General features: G+C 45.9%; 1 protein-coding gene across 4 annotated transcripts in view; it reads left to right on the top strand.

The window, feature by feature from the left end:
* wdr17 (WD repeat domain 17) overlaps positions 1–24768 on the top strand; it is a 122628-nt gene extending 97860 nt beyond the window's left edge. For 3 of the 4 annotated variants that reach the window (XM_080189450.1, XM_080189449.1, XM_080189448.1), the window contains 3 exons: positions 3451–3549; positions 14018–14201; positions 16526–24768. In XM_080189450.1, coding sequence (XP_080045576.1) covers positions 3451–3549; positions 14018–14201; positions 16526–16645 — 403 coding nt within the window. In that variant the 3' untranslated portion in view covers positions 16646–24768. Of the gene's footprint in view, positions 1–3450; positions 3550–14017; positions 14202–16525 lie in introns of those variants that run through there. The other variant, XM_080189451.1, reaches the window with a different exon arrangement.
* The last annotated feature ends 3081 nt before the right edge of the window (positions 24769–27849 follow it).

Raw genomic sequence — 27849 nt, 5'->3', positions numbered from 1 at the left:
TGGTGTTGTGAGACTTCTTGCTGTCTGAAAGGCTGATAGAAGCTGATTCAGTTGGGAATTGGATTAACATTTGATAATGGGAAATTTTCAGTGGGGTGGCGGGGGGGAGAGTGCAGTGGGTGGGACTAGTCAGTTACCTCTTCCAAAGAGCCAGCACACGTGTGGTGAGCTGAATGGCCTCCTCCTGAGCTGATACCATACCTTGGACTCACTGAGTTGGGGAGGATAAAGAGGCACAGGTAGGCCTGAACTGCTTTGGCCTTGGGGAATCACTAGTCCTTGGGCAGCGATCTTACCGGCTGCTCACGCTACACTCCCATTGCAGGGAAGTCAGAGTATTTGGCACCCTTCCAAATCTCTGTTCACTGCAACAGGATGGAAAAATAAGCACAGTTACAGCAATGTCAATTCACTCTGTTTTAACTAGTCCCTATCTAAATTCTTGCTGAGCTAACCTGTCCGGTCTGAACTCTCCCTATTTAACTGGTCCCTAGAGTTATTGAATCTCTACAGTGCGGAAGGAGACCCTTCAAGGCCCATCAAGCCTGCACCAACAACAATCCCACACTATCCCCATAACCCCAGGTAATCCCCCTGAAACAATGGATCAATTAACCTGCACATCTTTGTATTGTGGGAGGAACCCGGAGCACCTGGAGGAAACCCATCAGACATGGGGAGAATGTGCATACTCCACACAGACAGTGACCCGAAGTCAGAATTGAATCCAGGTCCCCCTGTGCTGTGAGGCACCAATGCTAACCATTGTGCCACCGTGCCGCCCTTATCTGAATTCCTGCTGTTATACCTGACCTTAAGGGATAGGAGCAGGAATAGTACAAATTGTCCATCAAACCTATTCCTCCATCCAGTAATATCTTGTCTGGTCTTTGACATCAGCAGCAGCTTCCTGTATTATCCCCAAATTCCCTGAGTGCCCAAGTATCTACCAATTTCAGTCTTGAATATGTTCAACAATCAAACATTCACAGCTCTCTCGGCTGCAGAATTCCAAGACTTTGTTAGAAGGAAAATACTGTGGACGCTGGAAACCTGAACAAACTGGAAATGTTGGAAAGCACTCGGCAGATCAGGAAGTGTTTATAGAGAGAAAATGGAAGAGAAAGAATTAATGTCCCAGATTAATGAACTTGCATAATCTTACAACACTGATTTTGAGTCAGTTTAAAGATAGGCTTTTGCTTTCAAACCTTGCCTATTGGGAATAGACTGGCACTGTTCCTTACAGCTCTTTAATTTTTTTAGATTAAATAGCTTAGGATAATACTCACTGAAGTTTAGAAGGATGAGAGGGGATCTGACTGAGGTATATAAAATGTGAAAAGGGATTGATAAAGTAAATGTAGACCAAGTGTTTCCTCTTATGGGGCAATCTAGAACAAGAGGTCACAGGTATAGGTTGAGAGGCGGTAGATTTAAAACTGAGATGGAGAGGAGCTACTTCTCGCAGAGGGTGGTGAATTTGTGGAACTCGCTGCCCCATAGCGCAGAGGAATCTGAATCATTGAATGGTTTCAAGAAGGAATAGATATATTTCTAATTAAAAAAGGATAAAAGGGATACAGGGAACACGTGGAGAGGTGGATTTGAGACCAGGGATAGATCAGTTTGATCTAATTGAATGGTGGAGCAGGCTCGAAGGGCTGAATTTGGCTATTTCTGCTCCTGGTTCCTATGTTCCTACCTCCTATCTTCATTATAGTGCATTGGGAAAAGATAGTCACAAACCAACAGTTTGCAAATCGAGTGGGGAATCATCATTTCTCCGGTTCCAAATGTTTAAAAGATATTAGGTGACCTTCTGATAATTACAGACCTGTAAGACCATATATTTCCAAAGTGAATATGATGGAGAACATGTTACAATTCCTCTTGTAGCATTTTCAATTGGTCCAATTGCAGAACTGTTTTGGGCAGACAAGGATTTAGTAGCTAAATTACTCCAAGCTGAACAGTGGAATGAGCTCAAGGGGCTTCATGGCTGCCTCTTGTTCCTCATGTTTGTTCTGTTGTAGAAAGCTCGCCGCCACCTTCTTGAGACATCTGGAGAAGGATAGCAAAGTTGCAAACCACCCCCTGACCATATTGGCCAAAGTCTTCTCGTCTCTGGGTGTTCGTACCCCAGAGGAACCCTGCGCGAGGCACTGGGAGACTCCTCTGAAGCCCCCACACACTGACTACATGGGAATCACCTATGGAGTGTCTAATCTCAGTTGTACAAATCACCCTGCATCAGGAACACTCCAAAGCTGTGATTTAGGGGTAGTTCCAACTTGCTCAGCAAAATAATTACTCTGGAAAAGTTAGAAGGATTAAAATCACTTCTAATTCCTGAATAGGTAAACGACTAACCTCCCTGCCATCCTCCATCCCACACCTGCCCCCACCCCCCACTATCCCTCCATCAGCTTTCTAACTAAGTGACTAAACCCCCAAACCATACCTCATCACTGACCACCCGATCGTTCCCCTGACTATCCCACCATCCCCGCACTACCCCTCCCCATGCCCGAGTAGATCTACTACAGGGGAGGCAGTGCATAGTGGCATAATTCCAAGATCGAGGGTAATGTTCTGGGTACCTGGGTTCGAATCCCAAAACAGCAGATGGTGAAATTTGAATTCAGTAAAAGAAATATGGAATTAAAAGTCTACTAATGACCATGAAACCATTGTTAATTGCTGTAAAAACCCATCTGGTTCAATAATACCCTTTGGGGAAGGAAATCTGCCATCCTTACCCAATCTGGCCTACATGGGGTGGCACTGTAGCACAGTGGTTAGCACTGCTGCTTCACAACTCCAGGGACCAAGGATCGGGTCACTGTCTGTGTGGCGTTTGCACATTCTCCCTGTGCCTGCGTGGGTTTCCTCCGGGTGCTCCAGTTTCCTTCCACAGTCCAAAGATGTGCGGGTTAGGTTGATTGGCCCGTGCTAAAATTGCCGCTTCGTGTCCTGAGATGCGTAGGTTAGAGGGATTAGTGGGTAAATATATAGGGAAATGGGGGTAGGGCCTGGGTGGGATTGTGGTCGGTGCAGACTCAATGGGCCGAATGGCCTCTTTCTGCACTGTAGGGTTTCTACGATTCTGTGTGACTCCAGACTGACAGTAACATGGTTGACTCTTAAATGCCCTCAGGGATGGGCAATAAATACTGGCCAGCCAATGAAACCACATCCCATGAGCTACACTCCCAACTTTCTGAAAATTATCGCTGCAGCGTTATGGCTGGAGCCTAAATAAATGTAAATAAATGTGTAGCAGCTGCGATCTGGCTGTTTTTTATTAGGATGGTCGGCAGATTAGTTTTTAAACTATGCTGGTTCATTTAGAATCAGATAGAGCGAAAGGTCTCACATCAGCTCACCCCTTCGCTTGTCTGCTGGGCTTCCAGTTGTGCCACAAAGCTCTGCCCTTTTCTATTACAGCCAGCTGCTGAAACGCAGGGAGGTGACGGTGCCGACACAGATCGAGCAGCTCTCAGCAGAGCTCGATGGATGGAGAGCCTGCACTCACTCGGCCAGCAGGTGAGTGTGTAACTGCTGAACGGGACCACGGTGGAACGTAGTGTTCAATGCTGGACGCCACACTACCAGAAGGATGTGGAGGCTTTGGGGAGGGTACAGAAAAGATTTACCAGGATGTTGGCTGGTATGGAGGGCATCAGCTATGAGGGGAGGCGGGAGAAACTTGGTTTGTGCTCACTGGAACGACGGAGGTTGAGGGGACGACCTGATAGAAGTCTACAAGATTATGAGAGGCATGGACAGAGTGGATAGTCATAGAAACCCTACAGTACAGAAAGAGGCCATTCAGCCCATCGAGCCTGCACCGACCACAATCCCACCCAGGCCCTACCCCCATATCCCTACATATTTTACCCACTAATCCCTCTAAACTAGGCATCCCAGGACACCCAGGGGAATTTAGCATGGCCAATCAACCTAACCCGCACATTTTTGGACTGTGGGAGGAAACCCACGCAGACACGAGGAGAATGTGCAAACTCCACACAGACAGTGACCCAAGCCAGGAATCGAACCCAGGTCCCTGGAGCCGTGAAGCAGCAGTGCTAACCACTGTGCTACCTTGCCGCCCATAAAGATAGTCTGAAGCTTTTTTCCGAGGGTGGAGGAGTCAATTACTAGGGGGCACAAGCTTAAGGTGCGAGGGCCAAGGTTTTAAGGAGATGTACGAGGCAAGTCTTCTACACAGAGAATAGCGGGTGCCTGGAACTCGTTGCCAGGGGAGGTAGTGGAAGCAGATACTATAGTGACATTTAAGGGGCATCCTGACAAATACATGAATAGGATGGGAATAGAAGGATATTGTCCCTGGAAGAGTAGGGGGTTTTAATTCAGTCAGGCAGCATGGTAAGTACAGGCTTGGAGGGCCGAAGGGCCAGTTCCTGTGCTGTAATTTTCCTTTTTCTTTGTTCTTTGTTCACACTCGCTGTACTCATTGATTTGTACAAAGCTGGCAGAATTCCCCTGAGCTGCTCCCACCCTGTGGTGTTACACCATGACTTTATGGTGAGGTAACCGAGGCGATTCAGCAGCAGCCCTGAGGAACTTAGCCTGGCTTTTCTTAAAAGAAAAGGAAGTGATTTTGAAGTTGTCACACTGCTCAGCCATGGCCTGTCGGCATCGGAGGATGAGGGGGGGAGGGGTAGGAAAGAAGGTGGGCAGCAGGGTGGCACAATGACAGTGGTAGCCATCAGTGTATTGACATAGTCAAATGAAGGTATGAACGAGGATTTCAGCACAGATAAGCTGAGACAGGATTGAAGTCAGTCAGTGTCACAGGGGATGAAATAGGCAGTCTTGGTGATGGTGTGAGTATGAATGGGCGGCGCGATGGCACAGTGGCTAGCACTGCTGTCTCACAGCGCCGGGGATCTGGCTTCAATTCCGGCCTCAGGTAACTGTCTGTGTGGAGTTTGCACATTCTCCCCATCCCTGCATGGGTTTCCTCCGGATACTCCGGTTTCCTCCCACAGTCCAAAGATGTGCGGGTTAGGTGGATTAGCCATGCTAAATTGCCCCTTAGTGACCAATGAGGTGTAGGTGAGGTAAATGTGCAGGGTTATGGGGATAGGGCATGGTGTTGGCCTAATTAAGATGCTCTATCTGAGAGTCAGTGAAGACTCAAGGGACAAAATGGCCTGCTTCTGCACTGAAAGGTTTCTATGATTCGCGTGAGGTCAGAGCTGCTACCAAAGCACTTCAAGCTAAATGTAGAATTATGACTTAAAGTTACCTTGTTGGATATGATGTTTTTTTTTGCTGTAATTTGCCATGAGACATGGGACCAGCATTTGCTGTCCATCCTTATTGCCCTTGAACTGAGTGAGTCACTCAGCCATTTCCGAGGGCAGTTAAGAGTCAACCACATTGCTGTGGCTGTGGAGATACATGTAGGCTAGAACAGGTAAGGATGGCAGATTTCCTTCCCTCAAGGATGTTAGTAAACCAATTGGGTTTTATACAACAAATGATGTTAATTTACTGAGCTTAGCTTCATATTCTGGAGGCAATAATTAATTGAATTTAAATTCCATCAGCTGTCATGGTGAGATTTGAACCTTTGTCGACCAGAGTATTAACCTGAGCCACTGGATTACATATCTGTGACACCACCATTACATTAACAGCTCCTCCTCATGATAACTGCAATGCTGTTAGCAATACTAATGGCTCAGTAGTATTCAATATCCACTTGGCTGTTAAAAAAAAATGCAGTAACAGGAGGAGGCCATTCAGCCCCTTGAGCCTGTATTGTATGTATCAACCTTTGATCAGTAAGAATTGTTTGCTGGAGCTGAGAGAGAGAGAGACAGAGCTAAGATTTTACCTGTTAAAAACCTGTTTAAAATAAGTTTAAAGCACTTTACTCTTTGTAGAACTGTTTAAAGCATTTATTTATTGTATTTACTGCTTTAAGAATTCTGAGGGTGTGGTGAAAAGGCATTTGTGGACCAGCCTGCTTTAAATCAGCGCCAGGTTTAAAAGGAGGCCTGGTGTAGACAGCGGGCAGCGTCTGAGCGGGCAGCGGAGTGAGGGGGCAGCAGAGTGAGTTAATAGGGCTTAATATCAAAAAGGGCTGGAGGGAAAAAAGGCCAGGTGAGTTTGTTTGAAAAAAAACAAGGAAAAAAAAAAATTTTTTTCAAAACTACTACAGCAAGAAACAAGGAAAAAAAATTTTTTCCCATAAAAAATTACAGTGAATAATGGAGGGGCATGTGATGTGTGGTTTGTGTATGATGTGGGAACTGGCAGACTCCAGGGTCCTTCCCAGTGACCATGTCTGCAGTAAGTGCAGGTTGCTGGAGGAGCTCCAGCTCAAGGTGGATGAGCTGGCCTCTGAGCTACAGACACTGAGGCTCATCAGGGGGAGAGAGGGTGCCCCTAGACTGGCTAAATCTAAGGGTCAGGGACAAAAGGGGGCTGCTGGGAGGAGGAGGAAGGGGGGTGAGGAGCGGAGGCCTCAGCCTCTTAATCTGCATAACAGGTTTGAGGTTCTTGCTTCCAGTCTGGAAGAGGACGAGGCAGGTGAGGTTGGTGAGCAAACTGCACACGGTACAGTGATGCAGCAGGACATAGGCAAAGAGAAGGGGAAAAGGAACGTAGTAGTGATTGGAGATAGTGGGGTGAAGAGTATTGACACTGTCCTTTGTCACAATGACAAAGTGCACAGAAGGGTGTGTTGTCTGCCTGGTGCTCGGGTACAGGATGTCACAGCTGGGCTGCAGAGGAACCTGGAGTGGGAGGGTGAGAACCCGGTCGTTGTAGTACATGTGGGTGCCGGCGACGTAGGCAAAGTGTGGACTGAGGATCTGCGGAGGGAGTATGAGAAGCTGGGAATGGAATTAAAAAGTAGAACCGACAAGGTGGTCGTCTCTGGGCTACTGCCTGAACTGAGTGCAGACGGGCGTAGGGTTGACAGGATAAAGGAAGTGAATGGGTGGCTCAGGGATTGGTGTGGGAGGAATGGGTTCGAATTTATGGGGCATTGGCACCAGTATTGGGGTAGGTGGGACTTGTTTGGGCGGGATGGGGTTGGTCTGAATCGTGCTGGGACCAGAGTGTTGGCGAATCGAGTAAAGAGGACTGTAGACAGGGCTTTAAACTAATTAGGGGGGGGGGAGGGTGCGAGGGTAGGTGACGCTACGAGGTCTAAAGTTAAGGATAGGGTACAGGTAAGGGAAGAGGCCGAGGATGTCCCAATTGGTGGCGTTACGGCAAATAGGGTCCAGGTGAAGGCTGGGATGAAAGCGCTTTATCTGAATGCACGAAGCATTCGGAATAAAGTGGATGAGCTGGTGGCGCAGATCGACACAAATGGATACGATCTGGTGGCCATTACAGAGACGTGGCTGCAAGGTGACAGGGACTGGGAGATGAATGTACAGGGCTATCAAGTGTTTAGGAAGGATAGGCAGGAGGAAAGAGGGGGTGGCGTAGCTCTGCTGATTAAGGATAGTATCAAGGTGGTAGCAAGGGATGATATCGGAGCCAAAGAGCAGAACGTGGAATCGTTGTGGGTGGAGATTAGGAACAGCAAAGGGAGGAAGACGCTGGTGGGTGTCGTCTATAGGCCCCCGAATAATGATCTGGAGGTGGGGCGGGCTGTTAACACGCAAATAAGTGCGGCGTGCAGGAATGGGACGGCAGTAGTTATGGGAGATTTCAATCTGCATATTGATTGGTCGACCCATGTTGGACGAGGTGGGCTCGAGGAGGAGTTCTTGGAATGCTGCCGGGATAATTTCCTTGAACAGTGTGTGTTGGAGCCGACGAGGGAGCAAGCTATCTTGGATCTGGTGCTATGTAATGAGGCGGGTAGAATTAGGGACCTTGCGGTGAAGGATCCTCTTGGAGAGAGTGATCATTGTATGGTGGAGTTTCTGGTGCAGATGGAGGAGGAGAAAGTGGGTTCCCGGACACGCGTCCTTTGTTTGAATAGAGGGGAGTACGGTAGGATGAGAGAAGAATTGGCGAATGTGGACTGGGGGAATGTGTTGGAAGGTAGGTCTGCTGAGGAGCAGTGGAGGATCTTTAAGGAGATCTTTCTTGGTGCTCAGCAGAAATTTATTCCGATGGTTAAAAAGGACAGTAGGAAGAGAGGTAATAAGCCGTGGATAACGAAGGAGGTGAAGGAAAGTGTTAAATTAAAAGCGGAGGAATTTAGAGTAGCTAAGAGCAGTGGGCGAGAAGAGGATTGGGAAAGGTTTAAATGTCAACAAAGATTGACAAAGAAGTTGATAAAGGAGGGTAGGAGAAGCTATGAGGCTGGGCTAGCACTTAATATAAAAAAGGATAGCAAGAGTTTTTATAAATATATAAAAAGGAAGAGGCTGGCTAGGGTGAACGTTGGTCCTTTAGAGGATGAGAAAGGGGAGCTAGTGGTAGGGGATGGGGATATGGCGAAGGTCTTGAATAACTTTTTTGTTTCTGTCTTCACGGAGGAGGACGTGAATAATTTGCCGGGTGTTAGCGATGGAAAGGTGGTAGGAATGGAGGGTCTTAATGACATTACTGTTACTAGAGAGGTGGTGCTCGACAGACTGGAGGGGCTGATTGTGGACAAGTCCCCAGGACCGGATGGAATGCATCCGAGGGTTCTGAAAGAAATGGCGGAGGTGATAGTGGATGCCTTGGTGGTTATTTTCCAGACGTCGCTGGATTCCGGGGAAGTGCCGGAAGATTGGAAAACGGCTAATGTTATGCCGTTGTTTAAGAAGGGTGCCAGGCAAAAGGCGGGGAATTATAGGCCAGTTAGTTTAACGTCTGTGGTAGGTAAAATGTTAGAATCCATCATTAAGCAGGAAATTGCGAGGCATCTTGAAGGGAATTGCTTGATAGGGCGGACGCAACACGGTTTCATTAAAGGGAAGTCGTGTCTGACAAATTTACTGGAGTTCTATGAGGATGTGTCTAGGGCAGTGGATAGAGGAGAGCCGGTGGATGTGGTCTTTCTGGATTTTCAGAAGGCGTTTGACAAGGTACCTCACAAGAGGTTATTGCAGAAGGTCAGGGGACATGGAGTTGGGGGTAGGGTGTTAGCGTGGATAGAGGATTGGTTGTCAAATAGGAGGCAGAGAGTGGGGGTCAATGGGTGCTATTCGGATTGGCGGATGGTGACTAGTGGGGTGCCCCAGGGGTCGGTGCTGGGGCCTCAGCTATTTACCATTTATATAGATGATCTGGAGGAGGGAACCGAGTGCAGGGTGTCGAAATTTGCTGATGACACCAAGATTGGGGGAACGGCAAATTGTGCGGAGGGTGTGGAGAGTCTGCAGAAGGATCTAGATAGGCTGGGCGAATGGGCCAGGAAATGGCAAATGGAATTTAATGTTGGCAAGTGTGAGGTGGTCCACTTTGGTAGGAAGAATGGTAGGAAGGACTATTACTTACGTGGCGAAAAACTGCAGCAGGCGACGGTGCAGAGGGACCTCGGGGTCCTTGTGCATGAATCGCAAAAACCCAGCTTGCAGGTGCAGCAGGTGGTCAGGAAGGCGAATGGGATGCTGGCCTTCATAGCGAGGGGGATTGAATATAAAAGTAGGGAGGTCTTGCTGCAGCTGTATAGGGCATTGGTGAGGCCGCAGCTGGAGTACTGTGTGCAGTTTTGGGCGCCGCACCTGCGCAAGGATATTTTGGCCCTGGAGGGAGTGCAGAGGAGGTTTACTAGGCTGATACCGGAGTTGAGGGGATTGAGCTATGAGGAGAGGCTGAATAAACTAGGCTTGTACTCGTTAGAGTTTAGAAGAATGAGGGGAGATCTCATTGAGACGTATAAGATGATGAATGGGATGGATAGGATAGAGGTGGAGAGACTCTTCCCGCTCAAAAAAGACAGTAGGACTAGGGGGCACAGCCTCAAGATAAAGGGGAGGCGGTTTAGAACGGAGTTGAGGAGGAACTTCTTCACTCAAAGGGTGGTGAATCTCTGGAATTCTCTGCCCGTTGAAGTGGTGGAGGCTGCCTCGCTAAATATTTTTAAGAAGCGGGTTGATGGGTTTTTGATAAGAGAAGGGATTAAGGGTTATGGGGAGAGGGCGGGAAAGTGGAACTGAGCCACGACAGATCAGCCATGATCTTATTGAATGGCGGGGCAGGCTCGAAGGGCTAGATGGCCTACTCCTGCTCCTATTTCTTATGTTCTTATGTTCTTATGTTCTTAAAACCCTTTGCTGACAACAAACTATTGATCTCAGTTTTGAAATTGATCTAGTCTTTCCATAAGATTGTCTCACTTACCAGTTCCACACTTGGTAAAGAACCACTGCAAAGGCTGCTCAACTTGGGGATGGAGCAGCACAGTGGTTAGCACTGCTACCCCACAGCTCCAGGGTTCTAGGTTTGATTCCGGCCTTGGGTCACCGTCTGTGTGGAGTTTGCATGTTCTCTCCCTGTGTCTGTGTGGGTTTCTTGCGGGTGCTCTGGTTTCCCCCCACGGTCCAAAGATGTGCGAGTTATGTTGATTGGCCATGCTAAATTATCCCTTAGCGTCCCAAGATGTGTAGGTTAGGGGAATTAACAGGGTAAATACCTGGGGTTACGGGGAATGGGGTCTGTGTGGGATTGTTGTTGGTGCAGGCTCAATGGGCTGAATGGCCTCCTTCTGCACTGTAGGGATTCTATGATTGTAACTTACAATGATGCCTGGGTTTTCACTGCAGTATTGGAATGAGACTAATACTTCTGAAAAGAAGTTCATTTATCTTATTGTGTGCTCACTAAAGTTTATTTATTAGCATGACAAGCATGCTTGTATTAACGCTGCAATATTATCCACAACTCCTTGATCCCTTTTCATGCGTATTAACCTTTTGTTGAAGTTTTATGAAATTTACGTTTAGTTATTAATGTCACAATCCCCAAACCCAGCGCAAGTTCATGATGGCTCAGGGATTAAGTGGGAGCTACACAGTTAAAGTTAATTTATAAGTATCAAGAGCAGGCTTGAAGTTACTGTTGCAATGAAGTTACTGTGAAAATCCCCGAGTCGTACACACCAGTGCTTGTTTGGCTACGCCGAAGGAGAATTTAGCATGGCCGTTGCACACAACCCGCACATCTTTGGGGCTGCCGGAGGAAACCTACACGAGAAGAACGTGTAAACTTCACACAGACAGTGACCCAAGCTGGGAATCGAACCCAGGTCCCTGGTGCTGTGAGGCAGCAACGCTAACTGCTGTGCCACCGTGCCAACTGCTGCAAATTATGGCCAATCTCTAAAAGAGCAGAAGATCAAGCAAAGGAGAATGATTTCTGTCCTATTCAATGTAAATTTGTTGCGAAGCACAATTCTTTGCAAGGCTGGCCTGGCAAGATCTGTACAGATAGATTTACGTTATATTACCCAACAGCAACAACTTTGCTGTTGGGTAATACAAGGCTAAAGAGGAACCTGTAAACAATCATGGGCATTTTCGAATCAAGGTAGTTTGACTCAGAGCCAATGTAGATCAGCACGAGTGTGATAGAGAAATGGGACTTGCTGCGGGCTATGGGATTGACAGCAGAGATTTGGATGACCTCAGGTTTATGATGGGCGCCAGAGACCAGCCAAGAGTACATTGACATTGTCAAATCTGGAGGTAATGGAGGCCTGAACGAGGGCTTCAGCACAGATAAAATGAGAGAGGGTTGAAGTTGATCAGTGTTATGGAGGATGAAGCAGGTAGACTTGGTGATGGTGTGCATATGCATGGATGGCACGGTGGCGCACAATAGTTAACACTGCTGCCTCACAAGTGCCAGGGACCTGGGTTCGATTCCCAGTTTGGGTCACTGTGTGACTATGTGGAGTTTGCACATTCTCCCTGTGCCTGCGTGAAACCCGTGTTTGGGTTTCGTCCAGGTGCTCCGGTTTCCTCTCATACTCCTCCAATTCTGAGCACTCCTGATTTTCCTCATTCCACCCTTGGTGGCTGTGCTTCAGTTGCCTAGGCCCTAAGCTCTGGAGTTCTCTTTCTGCCTGTCTGTCTTGCTTTCTTCCTTTAAGACACTTCTTACAACCTACCTCTTTGACCAAGTTTTTGGCCCTCTGGCTAACATCTCCTCATATGTCTCGGTTGACAGATTGATTGGCCATGCTAAGTTGCCCCTTAGTGTCAGGGGAACTAGCTAGGATAGGGCCTGGGTGGGATTGCGGTTAATGTTGACTAGATGGGCTGAATGGCCTCCTTCTGCACTATAAGATTCTATGTGGTCAGAAGCTTATCTCAAGATCAAAGGCGGAATTTTCTCATCCCGTCCACCACAGGAATCATAGCAGGAAGGACAGGACCATGCATAGGCCCATTGACCTCAGGCGGATTTTCCAGCCTTGTGGTGACCATGGCCAGAAAATCCCACCCCAAATTTGATGTCATGTTGCGAATAGACTAGGTCGGTCTGAGACAGTTGCCAGGGAGATGGATTGATTTGGTGGTGAGGGAATAGAGTTTGAAGCAAGGATCAAAATAATCGCTTCAGTCTTCTCAATACTTAATCGGGTAACATTTCTGCTCCTCCGGACTGTTTGGCAGATAAGCATTCTGATGACTTAGCAAGATTGGAGGACTCAAGAGAGGTGATGGTTGGGTAGAACTAGATGTCATTAGTATACCGTGAAAACTGACATCAGTGTCACCAAGGGGCAGCATGTAGATAAGGAATTAAGTGGAGGCCATGAATAAATCCTTGGGCGGCATGGCGGCACAATGGTTAGCACTGCTGCCTCACAATGCTTGGCATCTGGGTTCAATTCCCATCTTGGGTCACTGTCTGTGAGCATTCTCCCCATATTTGCATAGGTTTCTTCCAGGTGCTCCGGTTTCCTCCCACAATTTAAAGATGTGCAGGTTAGTTGGATTGGCCGTGCTAAACTGCCCCTTAGTATCTCGAGATGTGTAGGTTAGATGGGATTAGGCATGGCATATGTGTGGGAATACAGGGACTTCAGGGATAGGGTAGCGGTGAGGGTGTCAGGGACTTGGTGCAGACTCGAAGGGCTGAATGTCCACTTCTGTGCTGTAGGGATTCCACGATATGTCTAAAAATGTGCAGGTTAGGTGCACCAGCCATGCTAAATTACCCCTTAGTGTCCTGGGATGCATAGTTTGGTGGGATTAGCAGGGTAAACGTGGGGTTACGCGGATAAGGCCTGGGTGGGATTGTTATCGGTGCAGATTTGATGGGACGAATAGCCTCCTACTATAATGCTATGATTCTATATCAGAGGCAATAATCAGAGGAGCAGGAAGAGAAGCCATTGTAAACGATGCTGAGACCAGGATTAAGCAGCTAAGGTTAGCACTAGGTGAGAGCAATCCCACCCAACTAGATGACAATGGAGAGACGCTGGAGGAGGATGGTGTGGTGAACACCGCCAATGCCTGCAGGCAGGTTGAGAAGGATGAGGAATGGATGTTTAACCTTGTGAGTTTGGGAAGAGCCATTGCGGCAGGGCGCGGAAAACCTGGTTGGCAGGATTCAAATGTGGAAGGATGGGCCTGGATTTGGGAGGCGACAGCACGTTCAATGACCAATATAAGTGGCCGAGGCAATAATGTCACAATGCTCACATCAGACTTTATGGCCCAGCAACCCTGTCACTAACAGTGAAGATCATGGTGAGAGCGACTTACAGCTGCCAATCTGGACTAGCGCCAGATACAGAGTCGTTCAAATAAAGGGCATATGTTGCAAGGTAATAATTCAGGTCTTCATGCTGACATTGCTAATAAATGGGGTCTGCCAGACTGAATTAATCTTAGTAACAGGGCACCTAAATCTTACGCCAATCTGTTTCTTTGAAAGATGGATCTTCAGCAGGTCAATTATTTAATTTCCCCCCAGCAATGGGAATGGTGAATTCATCATTTTTTATTCTGCCTCAGTTGTGTTGTAAGACATTTATCACTTGTTCTGCAGTATTTGATTGTAACATTCAGACTCACGACTTACGTTGCTAACTGCAGAGTCGTTTTCCAAATTATACCAGGTCACTCGAGGACTTACCGTATACCCCTCCTTCTGAATCTCAAAGAGAGGTCTACAACATTTTGCTAAATAGAATTAAAGAGGAACCCATCAAAGGACTGATTGGCCCTGATTACGTCACAGGTTCTAATCTACCCAGTCACTCCGATGTCCACACCTCCTGCCTCACTGGTTTACGGATACAGGTATGAAAAGCATGCTAATTTTTATTTCAGTGTATAGTTGAAATTAATTCTCCTTTTGATATAATACCAATTTTATTTGCACCCTTTCTACTAGCATTGCAGTGCGTAAAATTGTCCATCAGAACAATTCATCAGCTAGAGTTTATTTCATTTAGTTGATAGACGTGGGATTTTCATTCAAGTACACAAGATTTGCAGCACAGGATCAGGCCATTCACCCCAACCATTCGCCCCGACAAGGGCGGCACCGTGGCACAGTGGTTAGCACTGCTGCCTCACAGCACCAGGACCTGGGTTCAATTCCTGGTTTGGATCACGGTCTGTGTGGAGCTTGCACATTCTCCCCGTGTCTGTGTGATTTTCCTCTGGGTGCTCCGGTTTACTTCCATATTCCAAAGATGTGCGGGTTAGGTGGATTGGCCATGCTAAATTGCCATAAGCGTAGACAAGGGTCACGGGTGGAAGAGGGGACTCACAATGTTGAAATGGCGGCGTGGGTTCATTGGGCCAAAGGGCCTGTTTCCTGTGCTGTTTTGTTCTTTGTTTGTAAATTGCTCCTTAGTATTGGGGGGACTAGATGGTGTAAGTGCATGGGGCTTGTGGCGATAGGGCCTGCGGTGAGACTGTGGTCAGTGCAGACTCATAAGAACATAAGAACATAAGAAATAGGAGCAGGAGTAGGCCAACTAGCCCTTCGAGCCTGCCCCGCCATTCAATAAGATCATGGCTGATCTGCCGTGGCTCAGCTCCACATTCCTGCCCTCTCCCCATAACCCTTAATCCCCTCTCTCATCAAAAACCCATCAACCCGCATCTTAAAAATATTTAGCGAGGCAGCCTCCACCACTTCAATGGGCAGAGAATTCCAGAGATTCACCACCCTTTGAGTGAAGAAGTTCCTCCTCAACTCTGTTCTAAATCGCCCCCCCTTTATCTTGAGGCTATGCCCCCTAGTCCTACTATCCTTTCTGAGCGGGAAGAGTCTCTCCACCTCTATCCTATCCATCCCATTCATCATCTTATACGTCTCAATGAGATCTCCCCTCATTCTTCTAAACGCTAACGAGTACAAGCCTAATCTATTCAGCCTCTCCTCATAGCTCAACCCCCTCAACTCCGGAATCAGCCTAGTAAACCTCCTCTGCACTCCCTCCAAGGCTAAAATATCCTTGCGTAAGTACGGCGCCCAAAACTGCACACAGTACTCCAGCTGCGGCCTCACCAATGCCCTATACAGCTGCAGCAAGACCTCCCTACTTTTATATTCAATCCCCCTCACGATGAAAGCCAGCATCCCATTCGCCTTCCTGACCACCTGCTGCACCTGCAAGCTGGGTTTTTGCGACTCATGCACAAGGACCCCGAGGTCTCTCTGCACCGTCGCCTGCTGCAGTTTTTCGCCACGTAAGTAATAATCCTTCCTACCATTATTCCTACCAAAGTGGACCACCTCGCACTTGCCAACATTAAATTCCATTTGCCAGTTCCTGGCCCATTCGCCCAGCCTATCTAGATCCTTCTGTAGACTCTCCACACCCTCCGTGCAATTTGCCGTTCCACCAATCTTGGTGTCATCAGCAAATTTCGACACCATACACTCAGTTCCCTCCTCCAGATCATCTGTATAAATGGTAAATAGCTGAGGCCCCAGCACCAACCCCTGGGGCACTCCACTAGTCACCAACCGCCAATCCAAATAGCACCCATTGACCCCCACTCTCTGCCTCCTATTTGACAACCAATCCTCTATCCACGCTAACACCCTACCCCCAACTCCATGTCCCCTGACCTTCTGTAATAACCTCTTGTGAGGTACCTTGTCAAACGCCTTCTGAAAATCCAGGAAGACCACATCCACCGGCTCTCCTCTATCCACCGCCCTAGACACATCCTCATAGAACTCCAGTAAATTTGTCAGACACGACTTCCCTTTAACGAAACCGTGCTGCGTCTGCTCTATCAAGCAGTTCCCCTCAAGATGCCTTGCTATTTCCTCCTTGATGACGGATTCTAACATTTTACCTACAACAGACGTTAAACTAACCGGCCTATAATTCCCCGCCTTTTGCCTGGCACCCTTCTTAAACAACGGCGTAACATTAGCCGTCTTCCAATCTTCCGGGACTTCCCCGGAATCCAGCGAGTCGATGGGTTGAATAGCACTGTCGGGATTCTATGATATCCTACCAAACAGTAGGCACAAGCTTCAAAATGAGAAAGAAAGATTTATTAATATATTAGACTATAAAATGCGGGGGTTAGATAAACTTACTTGCTGAATTATGGTGAATCTATTAATAATTTTTATTTGATTTTGCTTTCAGGGGCCAGTGTACTTCCTTGAGGATGGGAAGTCAGTGATCTCTCTGAACGATGCATTAATGTGGGCAAAGGTCAACCCATTTTCCCCCTTAGGAACAGGAATACGCTTGAATCCATTCTGATAGGAACATTATTGTAAAGAGGATGACTTTTTTTTTAATACTTTTATATTGGTGGCTACTGCTAAGGTTGATGGTGCACTGACTTTTGAGAGTGTACAGACTGGGATGTGGCATCACACAATTACGCTGTTCATTCTTCAATGTATTAGTAGCCCCATCACCGAACCGGTTTTCCAAAGTTCAGTACTAGATAATGGATGAATGAGACTGCTGATAGAATAAATTCCTTCTCTCTCTCTCTTTGATGCCAGGAAAGGATATTTCTTTTAGATACCAAATTGGAGAGGAGTTGTGGTTACCAGAGTGACATGGACCATGACATGCCTCATAGCGCACCCAGCAAAAGCTAGATCCAGCACTTTGGACGTTTTATCACCTCTCACAATTTTGGCGTCCCGGAGTATTTCTTCCCCTGCCAGAGGGAGTGATCCAATTCTGAGGAAATAGCTTATCACCCCGCCCCCCGCCATGGTCAGCACACACAAAAGGTGCATGGTAATTACTGACAAAAGCTCACAAAAGACACCAGAGAACACGAAGGGCATGATCTTCCTTGCCGTTTACGCCACGCTCCCGCTGCCGCAAAGTCAGAGAATTTGCCTCCCAGCCAAATCTCCGTTCACTGCGGCGGGGATGGGAAAATCCCACTGGTGTGAACAGTCATAAGAATCCAGCCTAAGACTAACCTACAAATACTCTATTTGGTGGCATCCTCAGCTATTAACATCAAGGCTCGTTTTAAGTACTGATCAGCCAGTCAATGATAAAAGTTAAAATGGTAGAATAATTGTATCATTTAGTAGTGGTATTATTATCCCTAGATGATTAATCCAGAAACTTAGCTACTGTTCTGGGACCCGGGTTCAAATCCCGCCATGGCAGATGGTGGAATTTGAATTCAGCTAAAAAAAAAACTGGAATTAAAAGTCTAATGATGACCAATGTCGACTGTCAGAAAAACCCATCTGGTTCACTAATGTCCTTTAGGGATGGAAATCTGCCATCCTTACATGTGACTCCAGAGCCACAGCAATGTGGTTGACTCTCAACTGCTGTCAGGCAACTAGATAAGGGCAATAAGTGCTGGCCAACCAGCGATGCCCATGTCCCATGAATGAATAAAAACGTGTAGATTTTATAGCGTAAAGTTTGAAAGATTATGATCATGTGTTACTTCGCACTACACACATGCTTCAAGATAAAAAGAAGCTTTAAGAATATACTGTATTTTTTTTAAATGTGAGCACTGTAAATGTTAACTCAGCATAATTACTGAATTATGGCAAATTAATTGAACAGCAGAAAGTGTAACACACACTTTTATTTCAAACACCAGATCAGATGATTGCCAAATACCTCATTAATCTTTTAGGTTTACATCTGTAGATTTCTTTTTTTAAAACAACTACAAGGCGCAGTTCACATCGGGAGAATAAGGGCAGTGCTGCCTATAGGTAACATACAGTGATTTTGGAGTTATATCACAGTGATTCTCTTAATGAAGACCTGAACTGACTGTGCCTCTTGGTATGATACTGTTTGTCTTTTAACAGTTAGTTCAGTACATTATGGAAGCCGTGCCTTAATGTAGGTGAGATACGTCCAATTCCTTCTCTAGAATTTTAGACTTGTTTTTATTCTGCCAGGGTTGCATTTGTTCTTGCCTGAGTAAAGTCCGCTCGTGCAAACCCTCAGAATTGAATGAATAATTGGAAGAAAAGCAGTGTTGTTTTCTGGAAGACATATTCCGTGATGAGAGGTGCAGGCAAGCACACCCGTCAAATTTCTTCCACTACAGGGAATGAATGGAAATTCACGGGCATCCCAATTAAAATACCCTCCCTTTTGAGCACCACTTCAGTGGGAGTGTGGGATCTTTGGAATCACCTCTTTGGTTTACTAGTCCTTGGTCTGCAAATCAGCTGAGAAGTTATGCCGCAGGTACCAATCCGTTGCTGAAAAGAGAGACATCTCACTGAAGCTTTTCATCTTGCACTCATCAGGACAGATCCAGGAATTGCAAATGTCAAACAATTCATACCAACAGGACATACTGATGGGGTTGACAAGTTGACTTTGGTTGGCTGAGGTGTTGCCATAAAAAAAGCAATGGGAAATTCCAGGCTTTTGCAGGCTTCCAGGCAATTTCAAAAATTCGAAAATCATAAACCTATTCCTAGGTTTGCAGAGAATCATCCCAGTATGTGCATGTATGTCACTTCCAGCAAGCATGAGTGAGCCATGTTACAAGCTTGTCTGATTCTCTTAAACTGGCTGTGACTGCAGCTGTTAGCACACTCAGGATTGTTCAACAAGTGCTGCCCAAACCCGCAATCACATCTCACATTTGGTTTCACAGAAAGCCAAAATACCAATGGACTCCAGAATCTGAAACAAAAACAGAAAATGCTGGAAAATCTCAACAGGCCTGACAGCATCTGTGGTGAGAGAATAAAGCCAGTGTTTGAGTCTGGATGACCCTTCGTCAAAGCTGACAATTTGTTTTTAGGTTTTGCAAGCACAAGATGACTGAGTATGGTCTGCAAGCTGCTTTGAGCACTAATAACGACACTGACAGCCAATTTCAGATGTTCAGTCGAGCTCATAACATATGACACATGGTGAAAATGGCAAACATTGCCTCTCTTTTTAGCAACACTCAAGTTCTGTAACACCAAGCGACTGTTTGAGTACTAATATATACACATGTTCAAGGCATCTACCTAAAAATTACTCTCCCTATATTACTTATTCCATATCTTCATTTTATCCCCTTTGGGGAATAGTTGGAAGGATTCTCGGGCTAAATGTCAACCTGCTCAATTGCATCACAAATGCTCCTTCTGTGTTGGCCACAATGTGGAGATGCCAGTAGTGGAATGGGATTGGGCATAGTAAGAAGTCTCACAACACCAGGTTAAAGTCCAACAGGTTTATTTGGTATCACGAGCTTTCCTGATGAAGGAGCATAAAATCACACTGAAGGAGACCATTTGGCCCATCGTATCAGCACCACTACAATCCCACCCAGGCCCCATTCGCATAACCCCATGCACTTATCCTAGCTGGTTCCCCTAATACTAAGGGGAAATTAAGCCTGGCCACTCCACCTAACCTGCGCATTCTTGGTAGCGCTCCGAAAGCTCGTGATTCCAAATAAACCTGCTGGACTTTAACCTGGTGTTGTGAGGCTTCTTACTGTGCTCCTTCTATGATCAACAAGTCCTGGACTGGGATTTAAACCCAGAGTGTCTGCCTTTGAAACGGGGCACTGCCTACTGAACCGCATGATCCCCTCTCTGCCCACTCTGCCACGCAGGAGAAATGGGGCCGAGAGACGCACGTTTTAGCAACTTAGCTCCCAAGCCTATAAAAAAAACTCAAACAAAGCAATGAGATTCATTTCTAGAGCAACAGAATTGAAAAACAGTGAACTCAAGTTAGATATCTACAGAACTTTTGTTAAATCACACAGGGGGCTAGTTCTGATCTCCGTATTACCAAAATGCATAAAGAATTTCTGATATTTGAGCCGAAATTCTCCGCCGTTCACGCCGGTGGGATTCTCCAGTCCCGCCGGCAGTGGACCCCCACAGGCAGCTTTCCCGCCAACATCAATGGGAATTCCCGTTTACAGTAGTGGGACCAGAAAGTCCCACGGTGAGCAAACACCTCCCTCCGACGGGACATACTCGGCTGGGAGGCCATAAAATCTCACTCCATGGAGATTCAAGAAGATTTACAAGGGTGGTATCAGAATCAAGGGAACGCTGTCAGAAAGGATGGTGCAGACTGGTGCTCTTTGCTATAGAAAAGGCTGAGGACAGACCAAAATAGAGGTGTTAAAATCATGAAAGGGTTTTGATAGGAAAGGCATATGGGAAAGATGCTTTTTCTTATATAAAGCCCATTTGCTATCCTGTGGAGTCATTGAGGCGAATGGCATAGATGCCTTAAAGGGAAAGCTAGGTGCAAGTATAAGGAGGCACAAGTTCAAGGTAAGGGGAGAAAGGTTCAGTGGAGATGTTTTTTTACCCAGAGGGTGGTGAGGGCCTGGAATGCACTGCCAAGTGAGGTGGTTAGCCATATTTAAGACTTATCTGGATAGACACATGAACAGACAAGGAATAGATGGTTGCAAATGATTGGTCTCGATAGCACAACATGATCGGTGCAGGCTTGGAGGGTTGAAGGGCCTGTTCCTGTGCTAAGCTGTTCTTTGTTCTTCTAGATGTATGAGGAAGAAAGGATAAAGTAGAGCAGTAGGAGGCTCATGTGGAACATAAACACTGGTTCAGACCAGTTGGGTCTGTTTCCGTGCTGTAAATACTATGACATTTTTATATTAGTGGTTGTTTGACCAGTTCAAATTAAATAGGATAACAGCCCCACTAACATAATAGAGGAATTTCAGGCGAAAATATGAAGGATTCAATCATCAGCATACCATGTTGTCATTTCAGTGGCGTGGTTCATTTCAAACTGTTTGGACTTGATGAGTTATACCAGCCTCTGGAAGTTACAAACTAAATACTTTCCGGTTTTTTCAGCCCAGTGGAAGGAGAAAAGATGTACACATATATAACAAACAGGGAAGCTTTGTCTTTTTTTTAACATTTCTCATTCTCATGCTAAGTGAAATATAAAATAAGGATACTGAAGAGTTTCTAACATGTCCCTCTACCCACCCACTTTAAATGTTTTCCTTCCTGGGGTGGCAAAGTGGCACAGTGGTCAGCACTGCTGTGTCACAGTGCCAAGGACCCATGTTTGATTCTCAACTTGGGTCACTGCCTGTGTGGAGTTTGCATGTTCTCCCTGTGTCTGCGTGGGTTTCCTCCAGGTGCTTTGGTTTCCTCCCACAGACCAAAAGACGTGCTGGTTGAGTGCATTGACCATGCTAAATTCTTCTTTATTGTGCCTGAACTAGGGGATTTTCACAGTAACTTCATTGCAGTGTGAATGTAACTTGTGACACTGATGAATAAACATTTCATAGCACGGATGTAAGGAGGATAATGATTTTTTAGAGTGCCCCCTGTGGCCCTAGAGAGGCCTGATCCTGAGAAATATTGGATTTCCTTTGAATCTCCTGTGGGAACTATCTCCTGATCAAAGTGAATCAGGATCTGATTTGGCACAGTTAACCATGAGATTCTCGATTGACTTCTGAAAGAACCGAACATCCAATAATCAGCTATGAAAACACAGGCGGCCTTCAAAACAAAAGACTCTGTAAATTGCACATTTTTGGTGTGAAACTGAAATACTTCCTTTATCAGTGTAATAGTCATCCTGGGTCTAGTTTCCTACTAACTCTCTGCTAGCTACAGATACTGCTGGATAAAGGGCTCCTTCACTTTTTGTATCAGAAATGATTACCCCATTTCTGACTGACCAACGGGGCATCTTGGTTTACCGAGGTTGTCTTTTCAACCTACATTTAAAAAATGACCATCATCCAGGCCTTGCTTAAGAGGCTAGACTGAACAAAGAAATCATTGAGATGCACCAAACTGGTTTATTTTCCAATTCTTAGATTTTGGTTAAAAAGAAAGCATCTTAACCCTCAGTCAATTAATGGCAATTGACCCCTAACAGGTGTATCCAGTTACTAAAAATACACACAAAGAGTGGTAAATTTTCCTGTCCTATCCGACACGGGAATCGAAGCGGGCGAGGGGCAGACCATGGAAAGGTCCCTTGGCCTCGGGCAGGATTTTACAATTTCGGGTCAAGCGCAGTCATAAAATCCCACCTCATGACTTGGGTTTAGAAGAATAAGAGGTGATAGCAATCAAAACCTTCAAGACCCTGAGTAGTATTGATAGGGTGGGATTTGGAGAGCATGTTTTCTCTTGTCAGATAATCTAGAACTCAGGAACGTTATCTAAAAATAAGGCGTCACTCACTTAACATAGAGATGAGGAGAATTTCCTTCTCCCAGAGTATTTGGAATTCTCTCCCTCAAAAGGTAATGGAAGCAGAGTCTTTGGAATGTCACCACTGTTCATGCCGGTGGGATTTTCCCATCCTATTGCAATGAACGGAGATTTGATTGGGCGCTGAATTCTCCAACCTTGCTGCAGCGGGAGAGTGGCGTGAACGGCTGGTAAGATCACACCCAATGAATATTTTTAAGGTAGAGCTAGATTGATCCTTGATTAGCAAAGGGACGAAAGGTTATTGGGGGTGGGCAGGAATGTAGGGTGGAATTTACAATGAGATCAGCCATGATCTTATTGAATGGTGGAGCAGGCTTGAAAGGCCGAGTAGCCTACTCTTGCAGGCAATTTGTACGTTCAGATGTGTTGTGGGTGAATCTATTAATCTTGATGGAATACGTTATGTAATTTTGGGTATGTTAACTTCAGAAGCTCACTAAAGCAGTAGTGGCAGATCGTAGAAGTTTGACAATGGTGAGTCCAGATGATAGGCTGTGATGTATGGGAAACATGAACAATTCAAGTTAGACACAAGACGAGTACTGGGGAAATGTTATAAACTTAGACAGCAAGATGTACATACAAGTGGCTTGGCATGAAGATCTGTGGGGGAAATGAGTAGGAGATAAAATTATCTCGATCATCATAGAATCATAGAGCCTCTACAGTGCAGAAGAAGACCATTGGGTCAATTGAGTCTGCACCGACTCTCTGGCAGAATATCTTACCCACAGAGTCAATGGACTGCCATCTACATTGATACTGATTAACATCTTTAGTAAAGAGCTAAGATGAACTATGGGTTTGATTTGACTGATTTGATTTGATTTATTATTGTCACATATTTTAACATACAGTGAAAAGTATTGTTTCTTGCGCACTATACAGACAAAGCATACAGCTCATAGAGAAAGAAATGAGAGAGTGCAAAATGTAGTGTTACAGTTATAGCTCGGGTATAGAGAAAGATCAACTTAGTGCGAGGTAAGTCCATTCAAAAGTCTGATGGCAGCAGGGAAGAAGCTGTTCTAGAGTCGGTTGGTACGTGACCTCAGACTTTTGTACCTTTTTCCCGATGGAAGAAGATAGAAGAGAGAATGTCCGGGGTGAGTGGGGTTTTTAATTCTACTGGCTGCTTTTCCGAAGCAGTGGGACGTGTAGGCAAAGTCAATGGATGGGAGGCTGGGTTTGTGTGACAGACTGGGCTACATTCACAAATCTTTGTAGTTTCTTGAGGTCTTGGGCAGAGCAGGAGCCATGCCAAGCTGTGACACAACCAGAAAGAATGCTTTCTATGCTGCATCTGTAAAAGTTGGTGAGAGTAATGTGGATAAATGCAAATGGAGATGCTGTTTAAAACATGGAAATATCACAGCAAGAAAGACAACCTATCATAAATAGGAAGTCAGGTTTGATTGAGATTTTGGTGAGTTTTTGACATCTATTTTTGAAAACTTCTCACAGCTTAATCGATGAGACATCGCCCACGAATAGGCAGATTGTACAGGCTTTGAGAAAGGATAGGGACTGGAGGGAATAAATTTCTTTCTTCTCATCCCCTGTTCCCATCGCAGGAGTTCATGCAGAAGCAACAGGGAGGAGGTTAGGAGACAGAAACATCTAGCATCCTGTCTCTGGCCAGATGATTCTAGCAGTAAGCGTAAGGGATATGGCAAGCAATCACACATGTTTTAAACTGAAAACAAAGAAGTTAAAGGAATCTATTATGATTTGTCACTCCTTCAGGACAATCTGTCTTGTCAACATAATCTGATTCCCTCCCCAATTCATCAGGCGTTCATGACTACTGGTCTATTTTTTTCCTCCACTGCAATCTCTTGTATGCGTGCAGCCTGCTGTCTTGGGAAGAATAGTGAGACTAAAGCTAAATCTTCTCTAAAGTATCCATTTTCTTTTTTTGCAAGTGTTGACAATCCCTAATTGAAATGAACAATCATTGTGTTGAAATGTCATTGTGTTAAGTTAATGTTCCAGGATTGTACAGACTGTGTAATGTTACACCGGATTGATCTGCTAAGTCCCAGGGATGAATCCTTGAGTCTGAATGTCTTTGTGTTAATGTGGTATTGTGCAGATAAACCATTTCCCTGTACTACGTGTTCCACTGAAGAATGTATTTTATTTGTTTTGTGTTGTATAATAAACTAATTTAAAACATCCTGGCTGATTCACTAAATGGAAACAAATTCTCAGAAGGAATATGTACCTGGGGCATAGACTTTCCAGCCTCCAGCCACATGTTTCACGCTGGGTTGTTTGCTAGGGAGCCACGGTGGCACAGTGTTGCCTCACAGCACCAGGGACCCAGTTTTGATTCCCGGCTTGGGTCACTATCTGTGTGGCGTTTGCACATTCCCCCCGTGTCTGCGTGGGATTTCCTCTACGTGCTCCAGTTTCCTCCCACAGTCCAAAGATGTACAGGTTAGGTGCATTGGCTATGCTAAATTGCCCCTTAGTGTCGGGGGAACTATCTGGGGTAAATGCATTGGGTTATGGGGTGAGGGCCTGGGTGGGATTGTGGTCAGTGCAGACTTGATGGGAAGAATCTGCGCTGTAGGGATTCTTTGATTCTCTTGTCCCACTGCTATCAATGGGAGTTCCCATTGCGTCACCCCGCACTGGTAGGAAAGTTGCAGGCGGGGAGATTGGAGAATCCCACTGGCATGAGCGGGCGGAAAATCCCAGTGCTGATTCTTAAAAGTCACTAAATTGTATGAGAATAAAAACCATAAGTCTAAAATAAGCAAACTTAAAAAAAACTGGATTCCACCCAAAGGTCCAATGGGTTGGTCACACTACCTGTTGCATAAATGGGCCAGCATTTTACTGCCCCATCCATCTGATGAATATGACCATCTCGCCAAAGTAAATGGTAATTTAAACTGGCAGCCGCATTCACCGCCAGGGGTGGGGTGGGGTGGGGGAAGAGACATGCCATGTCGGGGCTGTAAAATCCTGGCCATAGACTTAAACTTTATTAATTAGGATGATCAGCCATAATAATGAAACTCTTACATTTACATGGCGCCTTTCACAACTTCGGAATAAAGGAAACCTCTTCAAAGTATGGCGGTGTGTTTTCCTGAGTGATTAGCAGACAGAATTTGAGTGAGAAAATGCTTCATAGTTCGAGAGACGGAGCCCCATGGAAATTTAAGAAGATTGGTAAATCCATCGCGGTGTGGCCGGGGGAAAGTAATCATCGCACTGAGCCACTCGAGGAGTTTAAGAAACCGAGACTACAGGTTGATAGCTCTCAGGTGAAGACCTTAGAGCAGCTGAACTTTCCAGTGAGAAAGAACAAATGAACTCAGGCTTTGACAGGGACAGTGTACCAGGTATGATGGCAGAAGTCATTCAACAGGCACTATTCCTTCCAACAGCCCTCACACCATATTGAGAATCCAAAGCAAGGACGACAGTTTGAAAGGTATGAAAGTGCTTCTGGTTTATAATAAACATCAGGCCTGTACGCTTGTACTCTGCCTCGTCATTGGTTGAGATCCGGCCCACCACGGTGCTGTCATCACCAAACTTGGAAATTGAATTGGAGGGGAATTTGGCCACACAGTCATAATAGGGGGAGTATAATAGGGGGCTGAGGATATAGCCTTGTGGGTTACCATTATTGAGGATAATCGTGGAGGAGGTGTTGTTGCCTATCCTTACTGATTGTGGTCTGTGAGTTAGGAAATCTAGAATCCAGTCACAGGCTGGGGTCTTAGTCTTATCTGACAGATTGGACTGGCTTGATAATGTTGAGATCCAACCATCAAAAATAGAGTCAGGAGGCACAGACCAGAAAGTGAACATCCAGATAATTACAAACTTAGACATAAAGATAAAGAAATTAATTCATTAAAAACTTCTTTATATCCTTCAGAATCAGCAAAATTCTCTGCTCAGCAGAGCAGTGAGTTCAGGACTTGCCCTGAAAGGGTCGATGATATAATACAGGACAGGGCAGCCGTATTTGGAAATAAGTTTCCTAGGTTGCTCCGGGGAAGCTCAAAATTGAGGATCACATCAACGCCACTCCAAGCTGTCAACTCTGTCTATTTAGCCCTAGGAGGCTGCCACACTCACTGATTGGGAAAGTCAAAGAGCAAATTTACAGCATGTCACAGAGGCCCTAATTTTATCAGCATGGCTGCCCTGGAATCAGGGTGGGCGAGGCTTGTAGAATGGCATTCTCCGTTGGCCTCGGGCGCGATCTTACGAGCCCTGGGTGGGCGAGGCGAGGCCAGTGTCTGTAAAACAGTGCTCAACTCTGGCAATCCTGAAACCAAAATTGCCAAATCAGGCTGTGTTGACCCAGTCCAGCTAAATAAGGTTGTTCTGTCCCTGACAACCTAGTGCTCTTTCTGCCAAGCTCGATGCCAACAGTGGCTTATGCCAAATTCCCCATGACCAAGAATCAAAGGTTACAACGACATCTATCATTTCCTTCAGTTGGTTTAGATTCAATCAATGTTTCCTTGGTGTACCCTCTGCACCAGAAATCTTCCAATGCACTGGGTCCACCATCCTTGAAGGCAAAGAAGCCATCATCTGCTCATCCATGGGTCTATGAAAGAAGAGGATGATCGTGGAATCTCGGAAGGTTAAAGGTACTTGAACAAATAGACCTGACTCCGAATGAATGAAAAGTGTGAATTTGGGATAACTGCTATTAGAGTTTTAGGCATGCAACCAAGATGATCAAAGAAATCCATCCAGAATCTGTCTGCCATCAATGTAGACAAATTTGGGATTAACCATACAGGTGGCGCGGTGGTACAGTGCTGAGCACTGCTGCCTCACAGCACCAGGGACCTGGGGTTCAATCCTGGCCTCGGGTCATTGTCTGTGTGAAGTCTGCACATTCTCCCCATGTCTGCGCGGGTTTCCTCCAGGTGCTCCAGTTTCCTCCCACAGTTCAAACACGTGCAGGTTAGGTTGATTGGCTATGCTAAACTGCGCCGAGCATCAGGGGGATTAGCAAGGTAAATTTTTGGGGTTACAGGAATAGGGCCTGAGTGGGATTGTGGTAATACAGACTCGATAGGCCGAATGGCCTCCGTCTGCACTGTAGGGCTTCTGTAAAGCTTTTAGGAGAAGCCGTCAGTAGTCGTACTGGGAAGTCGAGCAGAAGAATGCTTTCTGACAGGATTGAAAAGCCTCTTATCTCTTCATACATGCTTGCACCTTCTGACGCCGATCTGCCAACAATTGTGGCAGATGGTGCATCAGCAATGG

The sequence above is a fragment of the Carcharhinus amblyrhynchos genome, chromosome 5 (assembly GCF_965287045.1).
Source record: "Carcharhinus amblyrhynchos chromosome 5, sCarAmb.v2.hapA, whole genome shotgun sequence".
NCBI lineage: Eukaryota > Metazoa > Chordata > Chondrichthyes > Carcharhiniformes > Carcharhinidae > Carcharhinus > Carcharhinus amblyrhynchos.
This window is presented reverse-complemented; position numbering and strand designations above follow the sequence as displayed.